Genomic DNA, 14,310 nt, shown 5'->3' on the forward strand with positions numbered 1-14,310 from the left:
CATTCTTTATTTTAAAGTCTATTTTATCTGATATGAGTATTGCTACTCCAGCTTTCTTTTGATTTCCATTTCCATGGAATATCTTTTTCCATCCCCTCACTTTCAGTCTGTATGTGTCCCTAGGTGTGAAGTGGGTCTCTTGTAGACAGCATATATATGAGTCTTGTTTTTGTATCCATTCAGCAAGCCTGTGTCTTTTGGTTGGAGCATTTAATCCATTCACATTTAAGGTAATTATCAACATGTATGTTCCTATGACCATTTTCTTAATTGTTATGGATTTGTTTTTGTAGGTCCTTTTCTTTTCTTGTGTTTCCCACTTAGAGAAATTCCTTTAGCATTTGTTGTAGACCTGGTTTGGTGGTGCTGAATTCTCTTAGCTTTTGCTTGTCTGTAAAGCTTTTGATTTCTCCATCAAATCTGAATGAGATCCTTGCTGGGTAGAGTAATCTTGGTTGTAAGTTCTTCCCTTTCATCACTTTAAGTATATCGTTCCACTCCCTTCTGGCTTGTAGAGTTTCTGCTGAGAAATCAGCTGTTAATCTTATGGGAGTTCCCTTGCATGTTATTTGTCGTTTTTCCCTTGCTGCTTTCAATAATTTGTCTTTAATTTTTGCCAGTTTGATTACTATGTGTCTTGGCGTGTTTCTCCTTGGGTTTATCCTGTATGGGACTCGCTGCGCTTCCTGGACTTGGGTGGCTATTTCCTTTCCCATGTTTGGGAAGTTTTCGACTATAATCTCTTCAAATATTTTCTTGGGTCCTTTCTCTCTCTCTCCTCCTTCTGGGACCCCTATAACGTGAATGTTGCTGCGTTTAATGTTGTCCCAGAGGTCTCTTAGGCTGTCTTCATTTCTTTTCATTCTTTTTTCTTTATTCTGTTCCACAGTAGTGAATTCCACCATTCTGTCTTCCAGGTCACTTATCCGTTCTTCTGCCTCAGTTATTCTGCTATTGATTCCTTCTAGTGTAGTTTTCATTTCAGTTATTGTATTGTTCCTCTTTGTTTGTTGTTCTTTAATTCTTCTAGGTCTTTGTTAACCATTTCTTGCATCTTCTTGATCTTTGCCTCCATTCTTTTTCTGAGGTCCTGGATCATCTTCACTATCATTATTCTGAATTCTTTTTCTGGAAGGTTGCCTGTCTCCACTTCATTTAGTTGTTTTTCTGGGGTTTTATCTTGTTCCTTCATCTGGTACATAGCCCTCTGCCTTTTCATCTTGTCTATCTTTCTGTGAATGTGGTTTTTGTTCCACAGGCTTTAGGATTGTAGTTCTTGCTTCTCAACTTAATCTCTTTTAAGGCTAAGTGCGCATATGCCAACATTAGCAGCCTGAATCTTACAATACCTCTTTGTTCTGTAAAAGAAACTAGCGTTCAGAGCCTGGCAGGATGGTTCTCTGGGACATTAGTCTGCCATCTTCTTGGACTCTCTGCTCTCTGAATAAAGTTGTTACCCTTGTCTCCCATTTCATTGGCCTGCTAGCGTTGGAGGGTCTCCTGCAGAGGCGGGCGGTGGCTGTGGCTCACCGCGGGGACGAGGACACTGGCAGCAGAAGTTCTGGGAAGTACTCCTTGGCATGAGCCCTCCCAGAGTCTCTAATTTTACGTTACTTTAATGTAACGTTTGTTCTTTAAAAAAAATACTGAAGAGAGAAGAATAAAAAGTAAAGCTTGTTACTTGCCTTTTATTCATTCTTCTGAAAATCTACTTCCCTGAAGAAGACACTGTTAACTGATGGGTAGCTGTCCTTCTGTGCACCCTCCCTACACACAGCACACAGTTGTAAACAATTATACAGAGTTCTGGTATGTTATAGACAGAAAGAGACTTAAAAAAAGGAGTGTGCTCTGCATACCGTGCTGTGACTTTCTTCTTTTCCCTTCACCGTGTACATACATAGAAGTACTTCCTTCTTCCCAGTGGCTGCATAGAATTCTAGTGATACCAATTGTGATATTTTACCAGGCCCTTGATGATGTTTAGGTGGACGAACAATGCTGGAGTACACATTCTTGTACATATTCTTTTGTATTTGTGACATTTTATCTGTAGGATAAATTTGAAATTTCAGTTGCTCTTTCAAATGGTATGTGAATTTAAAATTTTTACCAAGTAACTGTAATTAACTTTCTCACAAACAGGGTATGCAAAGACTTATTTCCTCACATTCTGGCCAACATTGTTTATCACTTCATCTTTGTCAGGTTACAGTGGTATCTTGTTTAATTGCTATTTTTTTAATTTGGTGGGAAATTAGTATTTGGTTTATATGTTTATTGTCTTATGTTTCCTCTGTCATTTGCCTTTCCCATCTTCTGTCCACTTCTTATTTTGGCTGCCATGTTTTTCTCAGTGATGTTGAAGAACTGCTGTGTATTAGAGGATTAGCAGTCTATGAGTTATGTTGCAGGTATTTTCTCAAATAATTATGAAATTTAATTGTATATTTTGCCATCCAGATGTTTTAAAATTTATATAGGGAACTTTTCTTGTGACTTGTGGGTTTGGTATCATGTTTTGGAAGTCCTGCGTCCGTCAAAGCGTATAGAAAATTAACCTATGTTTTCTTCCTCGTTTTATACTTTAATTTTTTCATGTTTAAAAATGCCATCTACTTGGAATTCTTTTGGTGTTAGGAGTGAGGTAGAAAGTCAACCTTTTTACTTTCAAGTGGCCAGCTCCAGAGTGTGTGTTTTTATGTGATGAATGTGGAGCGAGAAAAAAGTCAGAGATGTCTTCCAAATTTCCAGCCTAATTTTTTTCCTCTTATGATTTTTACTTACGTATATAGAAAAAAAGATATATTTAACAACAAAAAAAGTCACTTACCATCATACTATACTAAAATATAAAGTAATTCTATTTTTCACTTTTCTCTGGAAATTTCTTTCCATATTAATTCTGATTTATAAGAGACGCTTCAGTAGCAGTGTCTTACAATTAAACTTACCATGTGTGCTGCACATAATGTGTCACTTGGCTCGAATATCTACCTAATGTTAGTGACATTAATTACAGTACAGTGAAGTGAAACATTATAGCCTAATTTTTTTAAGGATATAGTTCCCCTCATCCCTGAATGTTTCTGAATCGTTTTAATGATCAAGGAAAGACTACTGTGAAATGTAAATTTTAAAAGAAATGACAGATCTGATTTTTCCCTCCTAGATTTTGGACTGGTTTGTACAGATATGTTTGGCCCTGAAACATGTACATGATAGAAAAATTCTTCATCGAGACATAAAATCACAGGTAAGTTTATTCTGTCACTACTAACTTCTCAGTGGATGTGGACATGGGGCCAGCATTGTCTTGGGCTAGAATGTTTGAGCTTGGTGCTGTCTGCATCCGACTGTCTTCTCCCTTCACGGTCCCCACTCCACTGTAACCCTGAAGATCACACAGGCGTCATGTGTTAGGTCTTTGCCTGCTTTTCATGTCCTGCTCTCTCATTATGATGGAAGAAATCCAGAACAATGGTTGTGTGGAAGGGATTTTTTCTGAGATTTTGCATGTTTGAAGATTCTCCTACTTTATTTTTTTTTAATTTTTGAAAAAAAATTTTTTTTTTTTTTAATTTATTTTTGGCTGCATTGGGTCTTTGTTGCTTTGCGCGGGCTTTCTCTAGCGCAGTGAGCGGGGGCTACTCTTCATTGCGGTGTGTGGGCTTCTCATTGCAGTGGCTTCTCTTGTGGATCACGGGCTCTAGGTGCGCGGGCTTCAGTAGTTGTGGCACGCGGGCTCAGTAGTTGTGGCTCGCGGGCTCTAGAGCGCAGGCTCGGTAGTTGTGGTGCATGGGCTTAGTTGCTCCGCAGCATGTGGGATCTTCCCGGACCAGGGTTCGAACCCATGTCCCCTGCCTTGGCAGGCGGATTCTTAACCACTGCGCCACAAGGGAAGTCCAAGATTCTCTTACTTTAATGATAATTTGGTTATCAACTTCTAAGTTGGAAATTGTTTTCCTACAGAATTTTGAAGATGTTGCCCATTTGTCTTTTGGCTTCTTGTGTTGCTGTTTATGAATTTGCAATTTCTTGCCCTTGTTTCTTCTCTCTGGCCCATTTAGGATATTCTCTCTGTCCCATGGTTCTGAAATTTCACAGTTTGTGAATTGGTGAGGCTCACTTTTATTCATTATGCTGTGTACTTTTGAGAATGTATATGTCTTCTAGAAATGTTCTAGAAAATGTTTAGCTATATTTTTTCAAATATTTCTCTTTTGCTACTTTCACAGTTGTCTCCTGGATTTTTTTCTAGACACATGTTGGAGCTTCTTAATTTGTCCCTTCAAGTGTCTTATTTGTTCTTTCACATTTTATTTGTGTCTCTCTCAGTTGTATTCTATGTAAATTTTTCGATCTATCTTCTAGTTAACTAAATCCCTTTGAAATTTTGTGTAAACTAGTGCTTTTCTCATCTGTTGACTTTATTATGACTTTTTCTCTCTCCAAGATTTCTAAATGGTTTTTCATATACATCTGTTCTTATTGTAATTGGGTTTTGTTTCATAATATCTTGTTCTTTTCAAATGCATGTTTATTTCTTCATTTATTTCTTTGCAAGTTTCTAAATATATTTACTTCAAAGTTTTTATTGGACTGCTTTATAAAACTAATTCTGTCTGTAGTGAATTCTGGTTCCGGTTATTTTATTGGTTGTTTTTCTTTGCAGTAGCTTTCTTCACGTGTATTGGATTCTTTTGTGGGAGACACTTTGTCCCCACAGGTCACTCATCTTTGCATTGAGGTTTCTTTCACGTTTGCCTCACTTGGGCTCACGCAATTCCCAGAGTGGGTAGTGCAGAGGGGCTTTGTTTCCTGATGTCAAGGCCGTGTGTCTGTCTTCTTACCTCCTTAGGCCTGCAGCTGCTTATGTAGCCTTGTAGCCCCAGGATGAGTAGTGGGAAGGAGAGGGACTATGGTGGGGCTCCCTACCCCATCTTTCCTGTCTCCCGACCCTCTGCCTCCTAATCCCATTTCAGACCATTTTACTCCATTCCACTCAACCCTGCCTTGTGCCATCTTTGGCTGTGAGCATGTGCTTGGTTCACATCTGACTGATAACGGAGTTTAATTTATGTAACCCCACAAACTCCTGGCTCCGCAGTTTGATGATAGAGCATTGGAAACCAGTGGTATGCTTTCTGTCTCTGTGGATTTGCCTATTCTGGACATTTGATACAAATGGATCATATAATATATGACTGTGCCTATTTTAAAATTGGGTTGTCTTCGGTTATTATTGAGTTGTAAGAGTTCTTTATGCTGGATACAAATTCTTTGTCAGATACATGATTTGCAAATATTTTCCCCAATTCTGTGGGTTGTCTGTTTACTTTCTTGATGGTGTCCTTTGCACAAAAGTTTTTAATTTAATGAAATCCAATTTATCTGTATCTTCTTTTTTGCTTGTGCTTTTGGTGTCATATCTAAGAAATCATTGCGTAACCCAGTGGCATGGAGATTCACTCCTGTGTTTTCCTCTAGGAGTTTTATAGTTCTCACATTTAGGTCTAGAATCCATTCTGAGTTAATTTTTGCTTATGGTGTGAGATAGGGGTCTACATTCATTCTTTTGCATGTGGATATCCACTTATCCCAGCATTATTTTTTAACTGGATTCATTTTTATGACAGAAGTCGTTGACTAAAAACTGGACTGTAGCAATATTTCTGGCTTTTTTTTCATCTCTTTTACAGAACATATTTTTAACCAAAGATGGGACAATACAACTTGGAGATTTTGGAATCGCTAGAGTTCTTAATAGGTAACATACAGTTTTAAACTTTGGTTTGCTATAATGTCTTCAGTGAAATTTTAATCCCTGCTGATGTATGTGTGGTAATGTCTTTAAGTGTCTTAAGCTTCTCCAGTAACTCTCTTTTGTTGTAGTACTGTGGAGCTGGTTCGGACTTGCATAGGGACCCCATACTACTTGTCACCCGAAATCTGTGAAAACAAACCATATAATAATAAAAGGTATTTAAAATGATATTCATTACATGTTTATTTCCTTTACACCTTTCTCTGTTGTACTGTCTTTACTAACCTTCAGAATATTATTCTAAAATCAGTAATGCACATATGTAAACATATATATACATATGTATATACATTTTTTTAGTATATAATGAGGGGAATTGTAAAGAAGCTGTTTCACTATCTTGCTGAAGGAGCTATAGAAAGAATCACTTTATTATTTAAGCTATAATGGGAAATAGAGTGCTTTCTTTGTCTTTCTGTTTGTAATAGTCACTTATTGAATTATCATAGTTAATATTTATTGAACACTTACTATATACCAGGCACTGTTTTAAATGCATTCTATGCATTAACTCTTTTTATCTTCACGATAACCTTGTGAGTTGTAGGTATTATTCATTCCTCCTTTCCAAATGCAGAAAGAGGTAAAGTAACTTCAAAATCCCAGGCATCTGGCTCCCAAGCACAAATTCCTAATCACTGGGCAGTATTATGGCTAACAGATTGACTAATATATGTGTCGGGAAGAGGAATTCTGCCACTGAATTCCAGTTACCCTTTATTTTCTCTCATACACACTAATTTAAAAATGCCAACCAGGAAGCATTGGTCTTAATTTTGAAAGCACCCTTAGAAGCCGAAAGGAAGAAAGTGGTAGCTGGCAGTAATGCATGTATTCATGGTTGCTATCCCCCTGCCCCCCCCCCTTTTTTTTTTTTGAGGGTAGAGAGGAAGCTTGTTTCAGACCTGAGCAGAAGGTCTGAGAACGTCATCCGAGGAATGTATTTAAGACCAGTTTAAATTACAATGATCAGTCAAGTCCATGCAGTGTATTATTAGTAGATATTCTAAAAGATAGTAGTATTTTCTTTGAGCTAAAGTAATTTTACATTTTAATGCTGTTTCTGTGTCTTGTGGATAACTCAACTGTGAAAATATTAGTCTTTAAATTTGGAACGGATTTAATCATCCCTTGGAGAATTTTATGTAAAATTGGTTTTGTGGGGAAGATGCTTTAAAAATGTAATGGATGAGCATCATCAATTATACTTTGAAATTCATATTTTCCCAAATGTATTTTAAAGTATTTTATTGATAAGATCATTAATTTAATGTTTTTGTTTATAGCTTTTAGTTTGTAACATGTACAAGTTACTAAAAGCTTAATTACATTTACATTTTTTTCTTAGTTGAATCTTAAAATTAAACAGATTTTGGAGGTTACAAGTTGATATTTGGAGATTTTTGTGAGAGTTTGGGTAAAGATAACTTTTTGATTTCAATAATGGGCTTTATTCTTTTCCAATAAGTTCAACTTCCAGGAGCAGTGGTTTTTTTGTTTTTGTTTTTTTTTGACTTCCAAGGACCACTGTAGCTCTAAATTGTGGGGGGTTTTTTCCTTTTAAAAATAGAAGTAGTCTTTTAGTTACAGAACTATCTGTTTGAGATAAAAGAGCGGAAGGGAGTGTGGATAAAGAAGATAGTGTAACTACGTCTTTAAATTAGGAGAAAATAAATTAATGTACTTACATATTTTAGTTGGCTGTCACAGATTTGTTTCAGATTTAATTTTAGTAAATTAATATTTTCTTCTTCATTAAAGCAGTATTTTGCTTTTATAGTATTTAAGAAATTGTGGTATTTTGCAAATAATTGAACAAAACATTTTGATTTATGCAAAATAAAAAAACTAAATGAAGCATCCATGAAATTTACTGATTTTTGTCCTTTTAAATATTAGATTTCTTTAATGAAACTTTTAAAGTAATTACTTGGGCAACTGTTATTTTTCTAATCTGGGATAGCTGCTTTTGTCATTTGGTTATGGTTGAAATTTTAAGTTTGAAAGGTCATGTTTTATGGAACACATATTTTTGCAAAGCATTTTCATGCTGCTTTTGTCTCCTTTAAATTAAAAAACCTTTTAAAGTAAATTCTGATATTTAGAGACGATCTCTCATTTTTCTCTTTTCTAGTGACATTTGGGCTCTGGGGTGTGTCCTTTATGAGATGTGCACACTTAAACATGCAGTAAGTAGCAGTTTCTGAGATACTTTAAAAATTATGTCAAAAAGTACGTATAATATTTCTGATTTAAAAAAATCATAGGCCATCTTTCAGATGACCCTCTTGTGCTAGAAATTCTTCTCTGTCGGTTTATAAATTTCTCGTCTTTTCTGAGGTATAAATTTAAATCAATTTTCCCTTAATATGTATGCATATATTACATATACATATTATATATGTTATTATAATACATATATCATACTTTATTCCAGAAAATTATTTCTAAAGACAAATAAATTTGCTGTCTTTTTAATGTTAAATTCACATATGAATTTGGTATTTCAGCTTAACAAACTTTATTAATTTCATTTTAGCATGTTTTCTCAAAGCATCCAAATTATTTGAGTTTGGAATTGAAATTATCTAAAGAACATATCTCAGCATATTCGTTGAGGGGGGATTTTATCAATTTAAATAATCTTTAATTCAGAGTATTTAAAATTTTCACTGTTGAGATTCTTTTGAGATGACACATAATTCACCAAAAAGGGGGAGTTCTTGTCCAAAATAGGTTGAATTTTAATCACTTTCCATTTTAAAATCTTTTTAAAAATGCTTCCCCCACTGATTAAGCAATAATATATTTTCATTACAGAAAACTTAAAGGAAGAGATTAAAATATAAGTAAGTGAATAAATATCAAAAGCAATTCTTCCAGCCAATAATGACTACTTGTAATATTTTGTTGTTTCCTTCTAGACTTCTAGAATAATTTATAAAATGAGTTTTTGGTTTTTTTCCCTCAAGAGTTTGGTTATGTGGTATAAGCATTTTTATAGTTTGTTTTTATTGCCTGATATTATTTGGGGAGTATTTTTCTGTGTTGTGTTTATTCATAGTTGCATACTCTTCTACTGTATTCCCTTAAGATTTTATTTTTCTGAAGGAAAAAAGCATAGACTGCCAAAGTGATATGGCCTGGTGGATATTAGATCTGTACTTTAAGGAATTGGTCAGTTTTTCTGTGACACACAGTCATGTAGGTCTAAATCTACATATTTTTAGAAAGTCTTTTCATTTACAATACATTGTTCTGTCACCATTGTTTCTGTATTTTGGAATTGTTTACCCTTAAGTGGACACATAAAATTAAGTAATTCATTAACGTCTATTTATGAAGAGCTTATCAATTGAGAGATAAATGAAACTTCATTGTAATGAAAGAATAATGACCTATTTCTGCATTTAGGATTCCTTCTTAGGTATATAAATATTTCTAGATGATTGAATTGTACTTAAATCTTAATAAACAATATCATATTTTAAATGCTAGGAGAATTCCACATTTAACAGAACTCTTTCATACTTGGATATAATCACCAGTGCCTAACTTATAGCATGTTTTGTTTTCTTAACGTGTGCATTAAGAACATATTGATAGTGTACAACTGTTCTATACTATTTTAGCTGAGATGTCAAAAGCTTAATTTTACTTTCAAAATGAAATCATCTTTAGATTTTAAATTGCCCCACCTCTTTTTTCCCCCCACTCCAGTTAGACTTTATATTGTGTTTAATCCTAAAATATATATTCCCATTGATAAGGCTTATATTCCCCTTTGGAATATTTGCCACATTGCTGATCCCATGGCTTTTGGGAGCATCACACACTTAAAAGTAATAATGAGCAGTGTATAAAAGGAAATTAATTAGTACCTTTATTTATTATATTTTTACCAAGTAGTTTTAGTTCTGTAGTTAATTTCTTGTTCTAGTTGCTACAGCAGGGGCACAGGAAGGCAGGTCTTAAATGAAGACTACCAGGTTTGCTTGTTTTACCATCTTGATTACTGTTATGTTTTTATACACTCTTTACTCTAATTGATACCTATATCCCATCTGTTAGTTTTTTGAATAAGTAAAAATTAATCTTATAGCGAGTTGTACCATTTTATGAGGACTGATACTCTTTCAAATGTGTTCGTAAATAACCAAGTGAACCTCGCTCTAGAGAGCATGTGCTGATTAAAACTGGGAAGAGGGTTGCAATTCTGTTCTGTATTGTTAGGAAAAGCACTGTTTCTCATTGTTGAAACTGACATTTTCAACTTGTGTTTCATATATGTTAATTTATTTTCTGGATTTTAGTTTGAAGCTGGCAATATGAAAAACCTGGTACTGAAGATCATATCTGGATCTTTTCCACCCGTGTCTTTGCATTATTCTTATGATCTCCGCAGTTTGCTCTCTCAACTATTTAAAAGAAATCCTAGGGATAGACCATCAGTCAACTCCATATTGGAGAAAGGTTTTATAGCCAAACGCATTGAAAAGTTTCTCTCCCCTCAGGTATGTTTTTTAATTTTATAATTAAATTGAACAGTAGGGTTATGGTGCTTGGCTAGGACGTGGCCTCCTCTTTGGAGGAGAGCACATCGCAGCTGTGGGGGAATGCTTGCCTTTACACTGGCGTCAGCTTCCTTTCTGTTCTCACATAGCTCTTCCCCTTGCTGTCTGCTTTTGAGCTGTGCATCTATAGGAGAGAAAACATACCTTCTGTGTTTCCTCTTAACACTTACTGCTGAACTTCTGAACTTCTCATCACCAAATGTGTGGCAGTTTTTACATACCAAGCAGAATTCATTTCAGCCCTCACCCTGTGTACCTGGAGATCGCATCAGATCCCACAGGTTAAGGGCTCCGTCTCTCCCACAAGACCACCCACCCTCACTTCAGAAGCCAGTTTAAGTCACAGGTTGCCACCTGTGCTTCTGAGCGACTTATAAATCAGAGGTTCCCATTACCCCTTCCTCTGGTTTGATTAATATGCTTGCTGGAGCAGCTCACGGAACTCGGAGAAACATTTACTTACGTTCACCAGTTTATTATAAAGCGTAGGATAAAGGATACAGATGAACAGCCAGGTGAAGAGGTGCATATGGTGAGGTCCGGAAGGGTCCCGAGTGTAGGAACTGGGGTCCCTCTTTGAATGTTCACCAACTCAGAAGCTCTCTGAGCCCTGTCCTTTCGGTTTTTATGGAGGCTTCATTAGTAGGCATGATCAGTTAAGTCATTGGCTCTTGGTGATTGGCTCCAGCCCCTTTCCTCTCCTGGGTAGGGGAGGGGAGTGGCATTGAAAGTTTTAACCCTCTAGTCAGGTGGTTGGTTTCCCTGGCAACCAGCTTCCATCCTTAGGTGCTTTCCGGATATCACCTCATTAACATAAATTCAGGTGTGTTTGAAAGGGGCTTGTTTTGAACAACAGACACTTTTGTGCTCTTCCCACTGAGGGAACCACAGGGATCTGAGGGCTGTGTGCCAAGAACTGAGCGAAGACCAAGCATATATTCCCTAACGTCGTCGCCGCAGCGCAGAGTTACTCCTCTGTCTCTTGTGTTCCTCTCGTTTGGTTTTCCAATTTTTTTTTTTTGTGGTAAAATAGACATAACATAAAATTTATTATTGTGACCAGTTTTGAGTACGCAATTCAGTAGTATTAACTACATTCATAATGCTGTACAGCCATCAGCACATCCGTCTAACTCTTTTCATCTTGGAAAACAGACTCTATACCCATTAACCAGTAACTCCGCTTCCCCCTCCCCAGCCCTGACACCCGTCTTTCTGTACTCTGTCTTCTCTGGTTTCTGACAGTAAGATTATTGAACACTTCTGTGCTTCCCTTTCCTCACCTGTGAACAATGGGATTGTAAATGTACCTACATCATGAGGCGGCTGTGAGACTCAAAAGTGACACTGCATGTGAAGTGCCTGATGTGTCACACTTAATAAGTACTCAGTATACTCAATATATATTAAATATTATCAGTATATCACTTTATTATGCTAATATAAATACGTTATCTTTATAATTCATATGATTGTAATTGTTTTTTCTCTAACAGAAAATGATTGGAAACCACTGATGTGTGGGCATTTATATGTATGTGTAATAGATTATTGACTCATGATTCCTCCTCTAGTACTTGCATATAGGTGCATAATAAATATTTGTTGTGTTGAATTTTAATTTGACAGGATTTATCAAAAATCTATATCAAGTCAATTAGTGTAAGTTATTGATATAAATATGATCACCTGAAAGTGGAATTATTTTCCGTAGTTTGTGTGGCCTTTGTTGATTTAAATGATCAACAATGATCATTTATACTCTTGTATAAATCAGATATCTAGCAAAATCATAGTTTTATTACTCTTATGTGTTCATGAGATGAGAGGGAAGTGTCGTATATCCTCTGGCTTTTAACAGAACATCCATATGAACAAACAATCTTTAGAAAACAGAGATGTGGATTTAACTGTTACATCCAGGAAAACACATTAGTAAGCAAGAAAGCCAATTAAAATTTGGCGGTTAAAGGCCACTTATATAGGACATAGCTACAGTCTCTGAAGTGTGGGTGTCTTACAAGACTCCTTTGTTATAAATAACATTTTCAAGGACAGATTTATGGTGCAGCGTACTATTGTTTTTTGGCAACTACTGGAGAAGAAAGAATGACTGCATTTAATCTTGCTGAGTTTCTTTCCCCCGCATACCAGCGGTTAGGACGTGCAGTCCCAAGGCTGAAGCACTGGAATTCAATTAGCCAGCTACAAAAGAAAATATTCAAGCCTGATATACACAAAGCCTGTAACATCTAAAGACAAAAGGGCAGATTATGGCTGTTAATAGAGTGTTTGACACACATGCTTACTAAATACATAGTACCCCGTTGCTGTTTATGCACCACCTAGATTTCACTCTTCACGAAAAACTTTCATTCTTATGATTTTTCTGCTATATATCACTTGTTCAGTACTTTAACGACAAAGTTTATGATACATTTTTTAAGGCTTTAACTTTGAAACAGTATGAACTTTTACTGCAGCATATGAACTATTATTTTCAGTATCACTATAATATTCTGTACTGTCTTTAAATTTCTAGTCCCTGAATTCTCTCAGTGCCGTCAGCCAGGATCTGTGGGGCATAGTTCTCAGTCCAGCACATCCTGGAGATGTCTTCTTGGATGTGGCTTGTAGATCGTGGACAAGCTCTGGTCCATTAGGAATGTAGGTGCCGTCCTGTAGTGCTTTCTGTGAGGCTGAAGATGTTTTATATCTGCATGTGCAACCTCATAGCCACCAGCTTAAAATGTGGCTGGTGTGGCTGAAGAGCTGAACTTTAAATTTTATTTATTTTAAATTTTACTCCAAATGGCTACATGTTGGTAGTGGCAACTATATTGGACGCCACAACATCGGAATTCCAGAATCTTCTTGGATTCCACATGTCCCATCTCTCAGTTCACATGTGCATTCACACAGGGGAAAAGACAGATTCACACTCAAATTTAGGGCAAGATGGAGATCATAAAGCACATCTTCCATGAAAAAGAAAGGAAAAAAACCCGCACATGTTCAGAAGAGAAAACACACTCACACAGTTGGCTCTCAGTTGCCTGTGAAGCAGACTTTTCATGCAGTGGTTCTCCAACTTTAGCATACATAAAAATTACCTGGAGGACGCTGCTGAATCCCACCTCTATTTCTATTTCAGTAAATCTGAGATGGAGCCTGAGAATTGGCATATTTTATAAGTTCCTGGTGATGCTGATTCACTGATATTGTGAGGCTTTGAGAACTGCTGCTCTAGGGATCCCTGATGGGAAAGGCGACCATCTCAGCTTCTGGCTTTTTGCCTGTTGGAGTTTCTGATCCCTTCCACTGTGGGCAATCTTCCCTTCACCACCCCTCTGTTCTCTCGAAGAAAGAAAATTCACTTGCCTTTCCCTTCTTTGCCCAGTAAGAAAAAAAGCAGGCCTAAATCGACTTAGCAATTACATTGTTGCTAACATAGTTTTACATTTAAAGAGAGAAAAAATATAGTGAGTAGGGAGAGAAAGTTACTTGCAGGAAATACTAATGATTTCTGCTTCTCAAAATAAGTAGTGGAGTGTTGTAGTAATAGTAAAAGGAGATAACTTTTAAGTTATGTAAGAATATTCAAATATTTATCCAGTAATGTGTTTACAATTATATATTGATAAGATCGAAAACTCATTGGAGATGCTGCGAAGATTCAGAGTAAAGTTGAAATAACCGAGAGGTTAATCCAGGGGAGGGAAAATGAAGTGATTCTTCAGCAGTTTTGAAGTAGATGAGAGAGACGGATGCACCTCAATACAGAGGTTATTCCAGATGGAGGGCAGTGTTGTTAAATCGCCGAGATGCAGAACAGGCAGGCAATGCGCAGGGGCCTGGGGGGGGGTGCATTTTGTTATTTCGAGAAGAGAGCTTGTCCAGAGAAATAAT

At 36.4% G+C, this 14,310-nt stretch overlaps 1 protein-coding gene across 7 annotated transcripts in view; it reads left to right on the top strand.

Annotated features, from left to right (window-relative positions):
• NEK1 (NIMA related kinase 1) overlaps positions 1 to 14,310 on the top strand; it is a 227,791-nt gene that overhangs the window by 58,689 nt on the left and 154,792 nt on the right. For all 7 annotated transcript variants that reach the window (XM_061200799.1, XM_061200802.1, XM_061200796.1 and 4 more), the window contains 5 exons: positions 3,173 to 3,256; positions 5,703 to 5,770; positions 5,896 to 5,982; positions 7,962 to 8,016; positions 10,141 to 10,341. In XM_061200799.1, the coding sequence (XP_061056782.1) occupies positions 3,173 to 3,256; positions 5,703 to 5,770; positions 5,896 to 5,982; positions 7,962 to 8,016; positions 10,141 to 10,341 (495 nt within the window). The remainder of the gene's footprint in view (positions 1 to 3,172; positions 3,257 to 5,702; positions 5,771 to 5,895; positions 5,983 to 7,961; positions 8,017 to 10,140; positions 10,342 to 14,310) is intronic.

Source organism: Eubalaena glacialis, chromosome 9, assembly GCF_028564815.1.
Source record: "Eubalaena glacialis isolate mEubGla1 chromosome 9, mEubGla1.1.hap2.+ XY, whole genome shotgun sequence".
NCBI classification, from domain to species: Eukaryota; Metazoa; Chordata; class Mammalia; order Artiodactyla; family Balaenidae; genus Eubalaena; species Eubalaena glacialis.